At 45.1% G+C, this 19,061-nt stretch overlaps 1 protein-coding gene across 1 annotated transcript in view; it reads right to left on the bottom strand.

The window, feature by feature from the left end:
• CTNNA1 (catenin alpha 1) overlaps window positions 1-19,061 on the bottom strand; it is a 505,233-nt gene that overhangs the window by 53,594 nt on the left and 432,578 nt on the right. The window contains exons 14-16 of the mRNA XM_069652692.1: window positions 15,758-15,868; window positions 2,865-3,046; window positions 2,567-2,672 (exon numbers count right to left, since the gene is read on the bottom strand). Of these exons, the coding sequence (XP_069508793.1) occupies window positions 2,567-2,672; window positions 2,865-3,046; window positions 15,758-15,868 (399 nt within the window). The remainder of the gene's footprint in view (window positions 1-2,566; window positions 2,673-2,864; window positions 3,047-15,757; window positions 15,869-19,061) is intronic.

Here is a 19,061-nt window from a genome sequence, read left to right as displayed (position 1 = left end):
GTTTTTTGATTAAGGGTAGAACCCAAGCTGTTTTTAGGTCTTTCGGTACTGTATTAGTAGCAAATGAGCTGTTGATAAGGCTAGTGAGAAAAGGTGCAAATTCTGCTGCACATTCTTTTACCAGGGTTGCCGGGCAAACAAATGTCGCCTTTGCATCTAAATGGTGTTAGGCTCTTAATGATATTCATTAAGTTTTTAAAGGAAGGAAAGGTTAGAATCAGATTTACAATATACTTTCCACAACGTAAAACAATTACAATCTCCCAAAGGGAGGCAAATAACTTGTATCACAGCAATAATAGGGTATCCAAGAGAACACTTACACACTTAAAGTTATAGTATACATATTTATTTATATATACACACGGATAATTAGACAATCTTTCGAAAGCAGCAACTACTAGTAACATTAATCCCAAAGTTAGGATTCAATTCAAGAGCAATAAAGCAGTTGAGTAACTTTTCATATGCTATACATATTCCAGCACATTGAGTGATGTCATTTGATGTCAGTGTTGACACTTATTTGTGATCATCATAGCAATACAAGTTATAAGGAAGGAAAAGTTAGTTAGATCAGAACATACGTTGTACTTTGAAAAAAAGTTACTCTCCCAGAGGGATCTAGGCAGTCTTATCCCAGCAATAATAGTGTTCAACAATTAAAACCTGTAAGGGAACAAGCACTGCCAAAGCAAATCGGTTCAAAAGGGGGCCTTTACGGAGCCAGGACAGCCAAAGTCAATGGGATAGTTCAATGTTCTGATGCTCTTTTTTTTAGAAAATGTTTAAGAAAAGTCAGTAGTTCAAACAGAAATTCATAGGCTCAATAGGAGCAACCTTGAAGAAGCACAAGCTGAAAGGCCAGTGCAAGCGAGTTGAGGTCAACTCAAAAGAGGGTAAAATAGTACTCCAGAAGCTAGGAAGCACCACAATTGGCAAAAGGTAGATGTACCCAAGACCCACAGTACCTGTGAACTGAAGAATTCGTTCCAGCTGGACGCCTTCCTGTTGCAGTGTAGCAGACCCTTGTTCCTGGTCCTTGGTCGTGGTGACTAAAGGGAGGACATCCGGCAGGGCTTCTGTGGCAGCACTCGAGAAAGGGGCTCTGTAGCAATGGATTCTCCTCGATTCAGCTGCCTTTTGTGGTTTTGGTGCCTTTTTCTCAGCACCAAAGGTGAACGAACAGTTCCAGTTAGACGTTACCTCGGTCCTGGACTCCAGTGAGGGGACTCTGGATGAAGATTTCCTGCTTCTGTAGGGTTCTCTGGATGCCCACGAAGTTTTGGCCGGATTTGCACTTCCGAAGAAAATGCACTCGATGATGGTCAGGGGTCCCCAGGCATTGAGATTCTGTAGCCTTGGAAAGTCAGAGCAAGTCGGGGTTTATGCCAAAATTAAGCTGGTCTCAAGGCTAGAAGGCCCCACCAGCCCAAGGGAGTAAGTCGTCCTGTACAGGTCTTCCCAGTATAAATGAAAACTGGGCCAGCACAGCTGCAGGGCTTCAACGGGCCCTTTGCGGTCCAGGAGGGTGCTGCTGGGCTCTATTCATGTCTTCATCGGATGTTGTCCTCCAGTGGTCGACTCTGCCTCTAGGCCCAACAACCTCACCTTTTAAGCAAGTTCCCATTCACTCACAGTACTAGGTTGTCAATCACCCAGCAGGGTGACGGTCCTCCTGAATGGACAGCCAGCCAATCAGAACTGGTTTCACTCAGGCACCCCTAGTGACAGGACAGGGAAGTTTCGGGACCCACCCTCACTACCTGCCTTTCAAGACACACTGGAGCCAGGGCGAGCTTCAGGGCTGAAGACCGCCAAAGGCAAAATGCACAAAGGAATCAAACCTGATTCAAACAAAGTAAAAGCCCAGCAGGAACTAACAGACATGAAATAGCAAAAAAAGTAGACAGGGGCCATTTTGGGAAAATGGTCTTCCTTGGGTGCTTTACTGCAGCTGAAGAATCGGCCTGCATATAGATGGTACAAAGCAGTAAAAAAAAAAAAAAAAAAACACTGCCACCAGCAATTCAAGTTAGTGTAACAGAATGTTACATGCAAAGTGGGATAAAGGAGTTACTATGTAACACCCCAGCACTCCACATAGGGTGGTGTGTGTTGGACCCACAAAAGAAAAGGTAACATGAGTCGTCTTACTATTCTTGGGAACAGTAGTTTTTCCAAGAAAATGTAGTTCAACATTAAGAGAAGTCCAAGGGACTTCTCAGTGGCACTGCACAAAAGGTGCTATATGTCAGTGCAAACAGGAGATGCCTATGGAGTTTACCAGACACCATTAAACAGTAAGAAACCCAAAAATCCTAGTCAGAAAAAATACATGAGCGTGAGAGAAAAGTACACACACTCGGGAGTTAAAATTAAAAAGCCCCAAGTCCAGCAAAAGAGCTGGGGTCTCTCAGGTTAGGGAATTGGCACAGAAATGAAAATTCTCCCCAACAATAACCTTTGCCAAATTCTTCCCGAATTTGTTGCTGAATTGAATGAAAAAGAAATGGTATTCTACCTCCTTGTACTTGGAAGGGGTACGGGGAAGAGGAAGACTTACATAGTCAGCAATAGTACGGCCAAGCTTGTCCATCCGTGATCCTGCCTCTGCAATTTTCTTGGCTGCACTAATCACATCAGATGTATTCTTAAGTGGTCCTTTACCCCTACAAAAGTCAAACATACAATACTTAAGAGATTATTACAAAGGAAAGCTAAGGAACAGAATCTAGATTACACACAAACACAAATGGAAATCACACTACACAGGCTACTGAAATCACGTGCATAAAACTCCTGCAACACTAGTAAAGAAAGTAGTTAATGGTTCATTTATAGTTGAACCACCAAAGTCTCACCTGGTGAAGTCGGTCATTTCCATCATGATCATGCACATTTGTTTTGCCAGGACAATGATGTCATTGCCATTGTCATCCCATTTGGACACTTCAGCATCAAGCTTACTCTTTTCTTCCTGGAAGCTGGCAACCTGTTCAGCAATTTTGGCTTTCTGCTCTTGCGGGAGTTGCGCCATAATGGCCTAAAAAAAAAAAAAATCATAAAAATAGGATTACAGATAATGCTACGGATTCATTTCCACCACAGTCAAAAGTTCAATTTAAAACAAAAAGGTTAAGAAAGATTAGCAGTAACTTTTCAGGGCTACATTCTTCACGGATAGCAAATATAGAATGGTCTTCTTGTGACGACATGTAGTAGACCGGTCCCAAAGATCAACAGTTATTCAATTTACACCCTAATGGAAATAAGCACTTACTCAGAAAAGCTTGCGGAGTGTGGGGGGAGGGGATCTGTGGAAAATATTAATATTGAATAATATTCATACATCTAAACACAGCAATGCCTGTGAGCTTGTATGAAAGACAAAGTAGCGCAAAATCTATTTCACCCCAAAAGAAACAAATCCAAGTTACCTTAATTCACAATTAAAGCAATGTTATTTTTTTTTTAAAAATGGGAACCTATAGCCTACAAGGGGAAAAACCGAATGGAAAATGGTCCTACATTGCCAAAATATACGGAACATGTGTACTGCAGAAACGGGTAGATTCACTCTAGGACTGTTAAACCGATGCAGGAAAATGTTTTACTAACCACGGATCGAAAAAACGATATGAGGAGTCGCATCTAATTTAAATGACAGCGGCAGCTGCAAACATGTTGAGAGTGCTTGAAATCTCGCTGTGCTAGAGACCAGCAGAAGGAACACATGTGGATTTGAGTAAAACATGCAGGCGTGTAAATTAATGTGTGCAGTGTTCTCGTCCTAAATACTCCTTTACAAACTGCAACACATTCGGAAAATTACACTGGCACACGTGCAATAATATCACCCATTAACCTAGGTCAGTGAAAACGAAAGCTTGCCAAACAAAGTAATGTCGTTCTCTCAAAAGATATAAAGTAGGGGTTTTCAAAGTCACTACCTTGGGTAGGACCGGGTAAAGCCAACCTAAGGCTAGCAAGGACATTCAACACCCCATTGAGCAAAGCCACAAACTTAAGCTGTGCTGACCAAGCAGCAAGGCTGAGCTAAGGAGAAAGGGGGCACTGTTTTGTAGAAGTTAACACTTAGCAGAATTGCTAACGAAGAGACCCACATAGATACGATATAAAACGCGGTATTAAAAAGGTACACTGATGCACATTTTAAACATTTCAAAGTAAATATACGCTAGTACAGACATACAACTCACAGTTGGGTAACATAGTATGGGTTACAGGCTTTCTTTAAATGCATTCACCGAAGTATGGAGAACAGATGAGAATCGTGCATCAATACATAGGCCATTTAATATAAGGCGCCAAGCCCCACTATACTAAAACTTCAGAGTCAGTCCTAGCCTGAACCAACTTTCTGGCGGTCTTTTAGGTGTCCCAAAAAGTCCCTGCGGAGGAGGCATGTAGACCAGCAGGGCCTACTCATCTAATGTAGAAAAAGAGCTGAGGTTAGTGCAGGGCAAATGCAACATGTGAAATAGGGACTTCAGGGTCTTAAATCGGTTTCCCCGAAAGGAGGAGCAGCTACCATACCTGGGTTGTGAAACGATGACCCCCAGAGATACTGACCAAGACACTAGCATCTTTGGCGATAGCACTAAGGTAAGCAGGACTTGGCACCCAATGAGGGCGCATTCTTGAGAGAGGTGAGGTTATAGCAGTCCAAGGCAAAAGTAAATCGCTGGTTAAGACATGCCTTACTATTGTCGTAATGCAGGGTCATTGGGTCGTGGGTACAAGGGCGAGTAACGCAGGTTGACTCTAGGATCGGCTCGAGACCTCAGACTGCAAGGGGGACATCCAAATTCAGCCCCACGATGGAGGAAAGACGCTCAAAGAGATCTTACCTGATGCATGTCCTGTAATGACCCTGGACTGCATCAGGAGGCACTTGGCAACTCAGCGGCAGGGCTTCAGTCTTCCAGCATGCTCATTTCATTTTGGGTTGCAGCACAGCCGATTTCCAGTATCCCAGCAGTGTCTTGAGGGTTCCCACAAAGAGTTCCAGTGGATTGACAGCCAGAAGTCGGAGCATCAAAATACAGCTATATCTGGGATTTGCACAGAAGCAAAGATGCACGCTCAGATATGCAAAAATAGGCAATGTACCTTGAGAGCAGGGCAGATGATTGGTTGGTCCCAACAGTCAGGGGGAAGAAGGCACCTCGAAGAGGTCTTGCCTGTTGATTAGAAGGCCGAGGTTTGCAATGTAGTGGTATTGGCCGAGACAATGCTCGTTTCTGCAGCAGTTGTCTGGCATCCTTCAGTCTTCTGCTCCAGTGGTCTACTTGACTCCTGGGTCAAACTCGTCTCCTTATATTCAGCATCTGGGCTGAGGGACGACCCTATCCCTCCAATAAGGACACTTGCAACATACACACGTAGAGGTGGTTGTCCAATAGAGGACTGCCAGCCTCCCCGAATCTGCCCAGCAACATCCAAGCCCACACACAAAGGAGAGCCTTCGCTGGCGTCTAGCAATATACACCAAATACATTCATACACTGGTATCATTCCCCTGCGTGTGGATATTTTGGCATGAATGAAATACTGCTTAATTGACAGCATTTATGGAAAACAGTAAATGGAACAGGTTCAGACAGAAGGTTGCAAGTGAAGATACTACCAAGTATAGTACTTGAACAGGTACTTTTAACATTTATAAATTATCTAGGGATGTCAATCTCTAGTTTTATTAAACAAATAGTAATTGTTTGGAAAGGCAGTCAACACCACAGACAATGAAGCACATATGTTATGAGGTTTAAGACACTTCGTATTTTGGGGATTCTAGAACCACTTTGTAGAGCCCCACAAGTATTGGCTTTTTTCTCCTTTGGTGGCAAGAGGGATTTCTACTGAAGTCCCTGTTGGGGAGAATTCTCAAAAATGTGCTAATTCCCTCTACCTTCAAGACCCCCCCAGCAACTTTGCTGGATTTTGAGGACTTGATTTTTTTACCTGGAGAGAATGTGACTTTTTTAACTCTCTCATGTATTTTGACATGTTTTTTACCTCTGTGTTTTCTTGGACAGGGAGTCTAACCAACTCCATGGGCATCATCTTTTACAATTATGTCACAAAGCACCTTCAGTGCAGTGGCACAGGGAAGTCTTTCAGATTTTCCAAGGTTTAAATACCTTCTCTGAGATCAACTACTGTTTCCCAGAACAGTGGAGTGAAATGGACTTCACTTAGCACTGTACATTTCTAGACCCAGCACACCCTATCTTACAATGGAGTGCTGGAGGGATTACTTAGTATCCCCTAGGTCTAGTTACTCACGTAACAGTCAAATGTTACCCTTTCCTCTCAGAACGGCGGGTGCCAGTGGCTTTACAACAAACTACCATGATTTTTCCAGACCGCAAACTATTCGTTTTTCAAGATGACGCCCAGCCATTGTTGCTAAAATGGTTCCCGGTCTTTTTTCGCCATGTCTTTGTGGAAAGGTCCTTCTAGAGTTTTTCTCTGCGCGCCAAACCAGGTTTGGTCTCTTTGTTCATTTGCCTTTGCCTGGCTTCAGGAGTTAAACTCGCCTCTGGCTCCAGAGTGTCTGGGGTCGGCAGGAAGTGTGGGAGGTGCCCGAAACCCCCTGGGCTTAGTCTCCTAGGAGACCCAAATACACTCTGTGAAGATTGGCTGGCTGACTGTCCGGCAAGGACAGCCACCGTACTGGGTGAGTGGCAGCTAGGCTGGAATGAATGGAAGAGAACTGAATAAAAGGAGAGTCTCTCTTGGCTTGGAAGGCAGAGTCGACCACTGGACGAAGGAACCGAAGTAGAGCTTGAAGAGGAATGCTGCAACTCCTGGACCGTTGGTTTGCCCGGTGAAGCCCTGCTGCAGGTCCGAATCGGCAAATTCGCATCGACGGAGAGGCTCTGCAAAGGACGACTTCTCCTTTTGGGTTGGTAGGACCAATCAATGGGTGCCACCTGGACACCCATCTCGGAGCTGGTTGCATTTCCTCAAAGTGCTGCAGGAAACCATAGAGCCAGGGAGAGGGACACCAGATTGTATGCGTTACTTGTAAGATGGCCGAAACAGTTTGGAAGATCCTCCGGACTCCCACGAAGTCGGACCGACCGAGCCTGACACCCCCCCTCCCCCTCCTCCTCAGCTGTGTGTGGGACCTCAGAAGCAAGGACAGTTTACCTTGACAGCCAGGACTAGCGTTCTTACCAGTGCAGTAGCTGAAACGCGAAACAGCCACTGAAATTGAAGTTTTGACCAGTCCCAGTGCAGGAGTTCCCTGACGTCCTCCCTCTTGTCCCCACGACTGAGGCCCAGGAACAGCGAGATCTGCAGGAACTGCCAGGAACAGAAGTCATCAGCTGCATCTTTTTCTTCATTGTAAGGTACTGTAAAACAAGACTGAGACAACTTACCGCTCACAGTGAAAGTGCTTGAAACTTTTGCAACTCGCAGGCCCAATCAGCTTGTGACCCAACATATGATTTTCTATTTACAAACTACTTCTGAGAACTTGTACCAAGACACTTCCGTTTACTTACCAGAACCGCTTTATACTATCCAAGACTTTAGCCCATTGATTTTGGCCTAGACTATTGAATTGACTCTTGGTGAACTCAAAATATTTGCACTGTCTAAGATTATTTGCATTTCTTGTGTTCTAATAACTTTTGCCGTTTACCTACTTTTTTTTTTAAAGAGTATACAGTATTGAAGTATATTTGTGTTACTAGTCTATTGCTCCCTTCTGAAAAAGGGCTTTATAACCGACTGATAAATTATTAATTGTTTATGCAAAGAACCTTGAGTGTAAGTTTATTTGAATACCTGCAACTGTGAATCTTTGTGTAACTCCACTACAGCTCACAACTCCCCTCTTGAGATAAGCCTGGCTGCTCAACATGCTACCAAAACTGTGTAGTACGGACTTATTCCAAAGCTTGGTTTGCTTACTTCTGTAGTCATAATTGTGTGTAGTGTTCCCAGAAGGTACTGCATACAAACTTTGCCTAACAGTCCATCTGCCATTGCAACCCTTATGGCCCTGGGTCACTCATACGGTCCCAGTCTCTGTGGCACCCCAATTGTGCATTGTGTGATTCTATCATCTTGCATTGATTTTAGGGCATAAGCTTGTGGCTGCAGTACTTTCGTTTTGGCTTCACCGTGGACTCAAGAATTCACCACATTGGTATCCCAATGACTTCCAAAAAGGTATATTGGGTACCAATGTATTTCTTTTTGTTAAGTACATTGCTCGTCCACTTGGTATTTCAGGGCTTCCACTGCTCTAGGGACCCAAGAGGTAGCCTTAACATGGCAGTTTCTGCCTCGGTGGACTCTTTGCAAGCCCACATGACAGCCTCTAAATTGCATTTTACCAGAATAAGTTGGTGAGCTCTGCCTCACATCCTGAGGGGGTTGCCTGGGCTGAGTGGCATTTCTAAGGGCCAACCAGAAGGGTCAGCCAAGTTTTTCTGTAAGCCCCCCCCCTTCTGTGATTGGTGTGATGGCTTTCGCTAGTCGTTCAGGGTAGTGCTACTCCCAGTACCTGCTCACTGTCTTATTGCTGGATAATCAGAAGAAGCAGGTTTACTTACCTGCTGGAGAATTTCTCAGTTGTGCACCATTGCCACTTTTCCAGGCCCTCATCTGGCCATACTGGTTGCAGGCAGTGGATACGGCATAGACAAAGTTTTGGTTTTCTATTGCTGGAAGGCCAGACTGGCCTTCTTGACTCCTTCTGCTGACCAAAACACTGGAGGCACAAGCCTCTTTGCACGTCCTTGTCTGTTCAGTGTACTGAGGCAATAGAGGGTTTTGCTGGTTCCGTTATCTTGTCCGGAGAAAATCATTCTTCTGATACCGGGTGGGTCTTCCGTGGCCCTTTCCCACCTGGAGGTACTAGTGCTTTCCCACCCAGAGGTAATTTCAGGTGAATAGGCCGGGGGTTTCCCCTTGAACGGTCCTTTGAAGACTATGAAACTGAGGAGGCAGCCTTCCCTTGAGTACAGACAGCTGGTGCCAAAACTAATACCTCACCTAAAGGTATAGTCCCCCTCATACTGATATCTGCCTCCCTCCTGTTCTGAACAAAGTTTTCGGTCACCTTCGGTACCAGGCTCAGCTCGGACATGGAGAGAAGACGAGTTCACGGAGACCTCGGGTGAATTGGAGAGCAAATTATGCAGGTACTCACAGGGTGATGTATACCCAGACAGTGGAAGCAGGCATGGTGGGGATCGGTTGCTGAATAAGGATTCCGGTAACGGATGCCCTGCTTGAAGCCTTTCGCATATGGCATGCTCAGTTAACGCCCTGAAGGAGATTCGCTCTGAAATGCATTGGCATTAAAACAACCATACAAATATTGAACAAATCAGCTTCCCGTTTGATGAATACCTAGCACTTTCCGAAACTAACGACTCAAGAACTATTTTTGAGACTAGGTCTGAGAGTTTTTTCTAATTCTACTTTGCGTTCATTTACACCTAAGGGTTGATGTCCACAGTTGGGTGAGAATCTTCGTAAAGTTTTGTATCAATAGTATATCTAACCAAATGAATAAGCTCCACAAGAGCTCACGTCGAGAGCGCCAGACTTAGCTGGATGAGCTCATCCAACTTCTTGTGTATGATGCTCAGCGGGAGGTACCACAAATTGAATAAATAAAATAAACCACCAATCACTAGGGAAAAAGGGATGGACAGCCTAAGGAACGCCCCGAAAAGGGAGTCGCAGAGCAGCAAAGGATTCCGACCCGCCAAGTAGGTGGAAAAACAGGAACTGGGTGTAGACTGTTGGTGACGTGAGGGTAAATTGTGGGCCAGGCGCACGGAGGGACACACGCGCGATGCAGGCCCTTCCCCTTCTAAAACTCTAGTGGCAGCTATTTTTTTTCATCCAGCTTTTCCGGCCTGCCTGCGGATTGGGAAGGAGAGAGCACCAGGACGACAGGGAAATACAACTTTATATGAATTTTAAGTGAAAGTTTCTTTGGTGTGCATGCCTACATAAGGTTCAGTGTACTACCCCACAGCTCACAATCATTAAGATAAGCCTGACTGCTCTGCCACTCTACGAAGTTCCTGAGTTAGTACAGACTAATACTAAGAGTTGGAGATCTACAAACTATTGGGATAGTTTACTAAAGTCTTATTACCAGTAGGACATTAACCATGGGCTCCTTTTTTCACCATTTCTCATTTGCTTGTTGTTTCTGAGGTCTTCCCCTGCCATTCTAGACTTGAACCACCTCAGTGGAAGTTTTGTCTTTGGTGGGAAGCCTTTGTATTCCCTGCCAGGGCACTAGAGTGTCTGAGAAGGCAGGAAGCAAGGGAGGAGTCCAAAACTCTGCAGCACCCTTGTCTTTCACCTTGCCTGAAAGGAAGCTAGTCCCAATGAGGGGTGAGGGGGGGGCTGGCTGTCCTGATTGGACAGCCAGACCACCTCTTTCTTTAAACTGCAGGAAGAGTTTGCAGAGGTTTTGCTCTATGACAGTGTGATCATGGAAGCTGAAAACAAGTCGACCACTGGAGCTGAATCCAAAGAGGAAGATGAAGGAAAGACGTCTGTAGCGATTTCCAGTGACCGGAGAGCCTGCTGTGTTACCAGACCTTGCCTTCCAATCGAACTGGGGGTCCCGAAGGCGGCAACTCCTACCCAGAGGCTGGTGACATCCACTAGTCTCAAGATGAGCTTCATTTTGAGCCATCCCACAACGTGCTGTGACCTTGCTGACCGCAAACCGCCAATACCCTTGGACCTCAAGACTAAGTGCAGTGCATGGACGTGACTTCCATAGTGCAAATCCATCCAAAACTTTGGTGGACTCCTGCTGGATCTCCAGAGACATGATTTGAATCCTTAAAGGCCCCTCACCAGAGCGCAGGACCGGATTAGCGAAGACAATCTGACCGGTGATATTCATTCTTCATCTGGCTGCTGAAAAAATGCACCAAATCCACAGAGCCGTGAGAATCTGAAGAAACTTTTGTTCAAAGCCTCCTCCGACGACTGCTGCTGCAAGTTCCCATCCAGTGTCCAGTTCCTTCCCTTGCAGACCAAGAATCCAGGGACTGGGTCCTATCCCGCTGCATCCTGAAGGCATCTACTCCAAAGTTCTTTTCACCCAAGATTCTGTGCTGGCTTGGGTAATACTTACCTTAAGTCGTGTGTAAATCCTGTGAGGCTGAGGGGACGATTTGTGGGGTTGAGAGGAACTCTGACTCTCCTACAGCTGAACCGTATCCTGACCTGCCTATAGCTGGCTCCTAGACCACTAGTGTCCCTGTTCTGCCTCGAAGATCACTCATGCTTAGAATAAGGAAGGACTACAAAAGATAAGGCTTTGGTCTTGAAAAGTATAAGTGTAGAAGTACTTACTTGTAAATGACTTGGTGTAGTAACCATCTCTGGAGGAGAATAAGGTACAGTGGCCTTACATTTAAACTTGCACTCTGCCCCTCTAAAAAGTATACAAGTTGTTTAACTTACTTTGAACGGTGCCCCCCCCCCTGAAAAGTAATAAGTATTGGTACTGTTTTATTACTCTGAACTGAATGAGTGTAAAAGCTTACCTATAGGGTTTACCTACCTTGAAATACATTGGGTCTTTCTTAAAGCGTACCTTTGGGTTTTGCTTTCCCAGATCTGCTTTATACAGATCTAAAACAGTCTTGTGGTTTATACTCCTCTTTAAGCAGGTGGATGTTCCTTTAATAAGTATACTAGTCATTTTACTGTAACCAGCATCATTGCAAGCCACTAGTAGTTAAACAGTGGATCTGTCACTACTGTCATTTTCCTGTAACAATTATGGACACAAACCACTACTATGTAAGCAGTCCCATGCACAAGTATACAAGTTGCTTTACTAACTTTGAATGGTGTCCCTCCTTCTAAAAGTAAGTATTGTACTGTTGCATTACTCTTAGGTTAACTCCATCAGTTTAAAAGCTTACCAATAGGGTTTATCTACCTTGAAATACACTGCGTCTTAGTGTACCAGTGGGTTGAGCTTACCCTGATGTGCTTTATACAGAGCTAAAACAGTCTGAGTTAATATTGGTCTTTGAGTTGCGTGTAGCCCCTCTTAAAGTATATAGGTCTTACTCAACTAACAGCTGCTGCTCTTCTAAACTAACGTTGGGCTGTGTTTCCCTGAATTGCTTTGGTGCTATTCTAAAATAGTTTAATAAAGTTCATACTTACCTTACAAACTGTATTATACACTTCTTAAAAGTAAACTGGGTAATCCTAGCTATTAGGTAGCAGATAGTTGTGTATTAATAGGTCAAATACTCATCTTGAAATACATTGTGTCTTTCCTAAAGTGTAATTGGCGTTTGCTTTCCCTGAATTGCTTAGTGCATTCTGAAATAGTTATTGAGTGCTCTTACTTATCGTTGAGTAGCTTAAGGCCCCTCCACAAATTATATGAGTTACTTTACTAGTGCCAAACCGTTCTACAAAGTTATATTCAGCGTCCATCAGATGTTCGCCATGGTCGTAGCATTGCAACTAGTATAAATTCAAAAGTTTTAAGCATTGGCGGCATTATCGGGCCCGACAGACTTGTTTTAGGCAAAATGTGTTAAATTGTTCATTGCGTAAGTTGCACATTCTAGCGCCACAAAGTCCCAAACCTTACGGAGCCAGTCTTGGAGTGTGGGGACAGCCTCTCCCTTCCACTGCTATGCTATGAGTAACATTGCTGACAATGTAGGCACCGTTCAAGCCTTCCTTCAACCTTTGAGTCCAGCCTCCTCGTCCATTCCCAACACCATCTTCTCTAGAGGCACCCTTTCCCCTACCCCAAATACCTGAAACTGTAACTCCTGCACCTCCCCCCAGAATGGCTCGATTTTGGGGCCTCTCCAAACGTGGGACCAAGTGTCTGCCTCCCCACACCCTCTCCAGCAAACCTGTGAGGCCCAGGGAAGATCTTGTGGAAGCAAGCCTGGGTATAGTGTCACCTAAACAGTTTGTACCAGCACTCCTGCAATTGGGGCACCTTGACCATCTTTGGTATTAGCCTCCATAGTCTCTCCTAGTCGTCCCTGCTCATATCCCTCCCGATAGTTCACTTCCAGCGTTCCATATAGGGTCATGTTGCCCAGGGTGTGGCCTCATCCAGGATTTTTTACTTTCGATAGAAGGCCCACCCTTTCAGCAGGTAGCCGCTACTTTGACCTCTGGGTTTTGGAGCCATTGCTGTATTTGAAAGTACCGCATCCTCTCGTTTTCACCCACCCAGAAACATTGCTTGCACTCAGTAAATGGTCTAATGGTTGAGCTTGGAACATATCCCGCACCCCATGGTAACCTTTTTGCCATTGCGTGAACAACACCCCTTCATTTCCCGGTGAGAAGTTTGGATTATTAAAAATAGGGGAGAATGGGGATGGGAAGGTCATGGTCCTGTACCTCCCTGTCACTTTTTCACATGCGTCAGACACCAGCCTTGTAATACCACTCCAGTACATATGCCTTGGTGTGTGCTGGTGCGGTAGCCACAGCACATCCCGCAGGTCATGACTCACCCCCACCCGGTCCATAGCCCACCACTGCTTCCCCCCCTTGTGGCCTAAAAACCACTCCTGCATGATCCGCAGTAGCAACGCCACGTAATACAGTTGGAAATTAGGGAGCACCATTCTTCCTAGAGGACATGAGCAGGGAACGACTGATCCTTGGCCTTTTCCCCTCCCATATAAAATTGCCGTCTTCTCCAACACTCCAAAGAAGATATTCGGGACCGCCAACGGGATAGTCTGGAAGAGTTAGAACAGCCTAGGGAGCGTTAACATCTTGACAGCTGCCTCTCTGCCCATCCACGAGATCCTTAGGGACTTCTACTTTTGAAGATCTGCCTTAATAGATGGAGTGGGGTGATTCTAATTCCCAGCTACCTGATCCACCTGGCCCTCCCACCCCCAGGCTCCATATGAAAGGTGAGGAAGCCTTCAACTTCTCTTTTCAACAGCCGCTTTTCTTCACTCCCCCTCCCCTCCCCCAAGCATGAAGTTTATTACAAACATTTGCCAAAACAGAACGTAAATAAGCACTTGAAAACAATTTGATGTCGGAAAGGGAAGGAAAAACAAAATACAAGAAATAAAATAAAACCCAGGACCATAATCTTCACATTAAAATACCATAAAGGTAAACAGAAGAAAAAATGTCACAGTTCAATGTACACAATGCGTACAATTTTAGAAATTCATAAAAAGTTACATTAAAAAACAACTGAAGTCATTGTATCGTCTAAAATCCATCTCTCCCTGTAGTCTGATTATTCTACTTAAACCAATTTAAACATTTCATCTATAAATTTTGTTAACATAAAAATCAGTTTCAAATATTCTCCCCAGGGATTCCAAGATGGCCGTTGACAGGAGAGCACCGAAACTGATGCTCTCCTGCCCACCGTTTCAAGGAATTACTTGAGAAATATCTTTCAAGAGGACTGGGGTCCATATAGAAAGAATTGACGTGTCAGGCTGATTCGAGGGGGGAGGGGGGGGGGCATAGTCCGGAGGATCTCTGTAGATTGGGCCCTGGGTGACCCACAGGCGTGATTCGGACTTTGGAGGAGCAGGAGGCCTCTAGAGCAGCGAGGGGAGACTGAGGCAGAGCTCTTGAGGGGAGGACCCGCTGTGCGACAGAGCAGGAAAAAACCCAGCAAGTGAGGAGCGTAGCACAGGAGGGCGGCAGTGGTACGACAGCAGAGGAGAAATAACATTAAGTGCAGTGATTGGAAAAGCGGGGACAAGCTTCACCACGACAATGGGACCGATTGAGGGAGCTGTGAGCTGGTGCAGCCAGAATATCCGCCTGGGGGAGCAACGTGCTAAGAGGTAGAGCAGCAGAGGGACAGGCGAAAAGGAGCTTTAGCTTCCCCTTGTCCCTCCGCCCCCGTTAAAAGGGAACATTGGAGCTACCATTGGAACTGCCATTTTATCATCAGAGGGCAGAGAGGAGGCCACAGGAGATTTGGCATATCACCTTAACAGCAACATTTTCTAAGGATGCTAGTAAACTGATGCGCCTCACTGTAATATCATATTAAAGATCACGGCAGTAGGTGTTCAATAAAAATGCGTGTTAAGTTTGTCATTTTGAATCCGAGCATGCATGATCAGTGCAATTTATAGATGAGCAAAAAGGTCCATAGTGTGGAAGAAGTTCACCACTAAATTATTAATCTGTGTCATGTGGGGGAAGATTTGGTGTTTAAGAAACAAAGGATGGAAATTAAATCTGTGGTGTAGTCCCTTTGCAGTTGTGGTCTATTACAATATGGAAAAAGTGATGTGCCCAATTCAACATTGTAGGAGACTTATTTTATCCAAGTACCCCATTGATGTACCAGAAGCATCTTCTGTGAGCATTCAGATGGCACACAGAGGGACATACATTAGCCCTGGTTGGCATTTAATGTGCTCCTAGTCATTGAAAATGCAATGCCAGTTCTGAAAAGCAGATTTTGGAGGCTCCGTCAAGCTGTTGCACGAATATGATTCTGGGTTGAAAGATGCCTTTACTTCCAACGTAAGTTTCAGCTCTTTGAATTCAGAAATTGGACAGTTTGTACAACTGTTTTCAACATAAAAACAATTCGATATTTAAGCATAATCAGAACATTAGAGCTGCTCGGTATTGCAGAAATATAAGCAATTTCACAGTAAAACACAGTTCATAGTAAGAAAGATAAAAGAAAGGCTCTTAAGAGGTTGAGGAGATATTGCCTTACTCTTGCACTGTGTCCTCCAATGAGCTGATCATCCTCAGTTTGAACACTTGTTCTGCTCCGGACATCGAGATCATCTGTCTCAAAGTCTGAATCGTCCAATTCTTCTGGCGTCTATAGGTAAAAGTAATGTTAAACGAAGTTACAAATTATACACTCGGCATGAAAGATACTACACAGCATTGGACTATGGAAAGAGTGCTACCAGCAATCCTAAAAGCGGACAAGCATATCCAAAATGGTTAGTCAAACAGATTAATTCCAATGGGAGAATTTCTGAGAATGAAAATTGTTAAACATCAGTATTATCCTCAGACTTTTATTCCCTGAGGGACTGTTGTACCATGGAACAAACTAGAAAGACATGTAAACCCTTGTCAAAGTGCAGATAAGTACAAGATGCTCCAACAGGTAAAATATCCCTTATGCAAAATAAAATCTAAACAAGACATCAGCACCACTCGCCATCCTTCAAACCCCTCAAGTTCCTCCACTGCCACACTTCATATCCCAACATTCAAATTCCACTCCATGACAGAAAACCAAGTCACTCGCATTTTGTGTGGACTCAAACCCCAGCCTACTGCCTCCTGGATTTCCCCTCTTCTCCAGAAACCTCTGCTTGACCACCTATGATCCCGCCAACTACCGCCACATCACCACCATCCCATTCCTCCTCAAAATCATTGACCGAGCTGTCTATGTCCAAATTCAACTATACCTTGAACACCACCACATCCTCAGCACTCGACAATCTGGTTTCCACCCAGGTGACGGCACTGAAAGAGCCCTTATTAATCTTAAGAATCAGCTAGATGACTGGAGGGACTCTGGTAACCTCGCACTCCCCATCTACTGCCTTTCACATCGACCACCCCACCCTCGTCACCACCTTGCCACCTCCACCCACTTCTCCCCTGAAGCCACCAGTTGGATCAACTCCTTCGTGGGCAACCAAACCTCGAGAGTCTCTTCAGGTGAAGCCTCTGCTACACCCCACCCCATCTCCTGTGGAGAACCTCAAGGTTCTCCCCTACCCGCTACAGCGTCTAGACAAAGCCCCTCTTCGACCACCTGGACTCACTCGGCATCACACATACCAACTATGCTGATGACACTCAGATCCTCATAACAATGTCAAATACTCCCAAAGCAGTACTAAACTGAACAGAGTCTACGCAACCATCCAGTCATGGATGGCATCTCACCTCCTCTGCCAAAATTATGACGGAAATCCTACTAGCAGGAAACATCACCGCTTACGAAATTGGACCCATTATACCAATCATTCTCCATCGATGGCCATATTCACCCCATCTCCCCAGTCGTAAAAACCTTAGATCTCTGTCTTGATGTCACCCTCAGCATGACGTGTCAGGTTAACGCCATTGCCTCTTCTGCCGCCTATGCCACCAAACTCAACGTTGCAAGTCTTTCCTGTCTGTGACAACCGCATCACCATTGCACATGGTATTATAGGCGCAAAACTTGCAATGCACTATTCTGTGGATACTCCAAAAACCTCCACAATCTCCAAACTATCCAAAACAATGTGCAGTGCACCACCGACCTAGGTAAACAGGACCATATCTCTGAAGCAAGAGGAAAATCCCGTTGGCTCTCTGTCAAAGAGAGGATTACTTTCAAAGTCATCAACATTGCACATCGCTGCCTTACAAATTCTGCCCCATCTTACTTATCCCAAAGGCTCACGAAAACCTGCTCCTCCAGGGTGACGCAGATCATAAACAGCCATTGCCTCACCATTCCCAGATTCAAGCTATCAAAGCAGGGGGGGTATTTCAGTTTACCTGTCAGGGCCGCCACGCTTTGGAACACACTTCCTCCCACACTACAATCAGACTCATCCTACTACACCTTTAGGAAACATCTGAAGATCGTGCTATGTAACTGTTTTCCACCCGCCCCCCTTCCCCACTGATCATCTCCTCCCTCCTGCAACCAGCACCTACATGCCCATGAGTTAAGTGTGCTTCTACAAATGTAAAATAAAAATACAGGACAGGCTGATGCTTTGCACAGGTGGACAACCACTCCACCCAGAAATATCAACACCTGAAATCCATAGGTGGGGCACCGTTTGTGGAAACTAGGATTCATGAATGCAACTACTGGAAAATGCTGCTTAACTACAAAAGATCAGTATATCAAAATAATTTACTGACTCTACTAGTCTGGTTCAAACATTTTGCAAGATTGAACACCAAAGGTCAGTCCTCAAACATCACAGCAGAGAACCTGTTAAAAAAGCTTGTGGGTGACAAAGCTGTTCCCCTACTACACCAGAAAACATTTAGATCTAAAAAGGTGGGCACTCTTAGATAAAGGCCATGGGTGAGAGGACAGGGTAATGCTCAGTGATAAAGCCAAATGAACACATTTCTTACACCTAGTTTCTTCCTGTTCTTTCTGATGAAAGTTCCTGCCCAGATTCTTCACCTATGATATCCTTATTCTAGCACAGCTATTTGTGAAACCTTTCTGCCGTCAAGGGGTGCAACGTGGCTCCACATCGGCACCGTCTGATGCCTCTACGCTTCCCACACCGGAAAGAACAGAGCCAGTGTATATATAGCAGCGCCGCACCAAGTGACCTCAGCTCCAAACTTTTTCCCTAGCACTCTGAAGCTGGGGGACTGCAGAACTGATGGTTTCGTAGCTTCCTGTAAAGAGGGGCAGGCAGAGAGGGCGATGAGGAATCCATGGGAGGAACATCCATCAGAAAGAACATTACTGAGCGAAGAGTAATTTGCTCTTCTAATGGATTCTTTCCTCCCACAGATTCCTTATTCATGAGACACGCCAAAGCAGTAGGTAATTCCGGAGGAGGGATGAAGCAAGACCACCACCACCTAAACCAGAAAACTCTGGAGGACTATTACCAAACCAGGCATCCTGGCACACAAACAAATCAACACAGTAATGCTTACAAAATCTGTGCAGAGACACCCATATTGCCACCTGGCAAAGATATCCAGGACAGGGACTCCCCTCTGCAGGGCAAAGCAGACAGTCACTCCTCTGGTAGACTTGGCACCTAGACCCTCAGGCACATCCTTCCCAGCTATAACATATCATTCTGAAATGCAGAGAATGATCCACCAAGACAGGATCTGTTTGGTCACAGCCCTGCCTGCATAGGTACCAGTGTAACCAACTAAAATCTGGTCTTCTTTCCTAGCCTCTCTTGTATAAGATGGAGAAATTAAGGGCCCATACTGGGTACAGTCGATGGAATCTTTCCTCTGCCTTGGAAGTGTGAGGCTGGAGAAAGAACATAGGAAGA

This window comes from Ambystoma mexicanum, chromosome 3p (genome assembly GCF_040938575.1).
Source record: "Ambystoma mexicanum isolate Mex_15411 chromosome 3p, UKY_AmexF1_1, whole genome shotgun sequence".
NCBI lineage: Eukaryota > Metazoa > Chordata > Amphibia > Caudata > Ambystomatidae > Ambystoma > Ambystoma mexicanum.
Note: the sequence above shows the minus strand (reverse complement) of the source record. Positions and strands in the feature narration are given on the sequence as shown.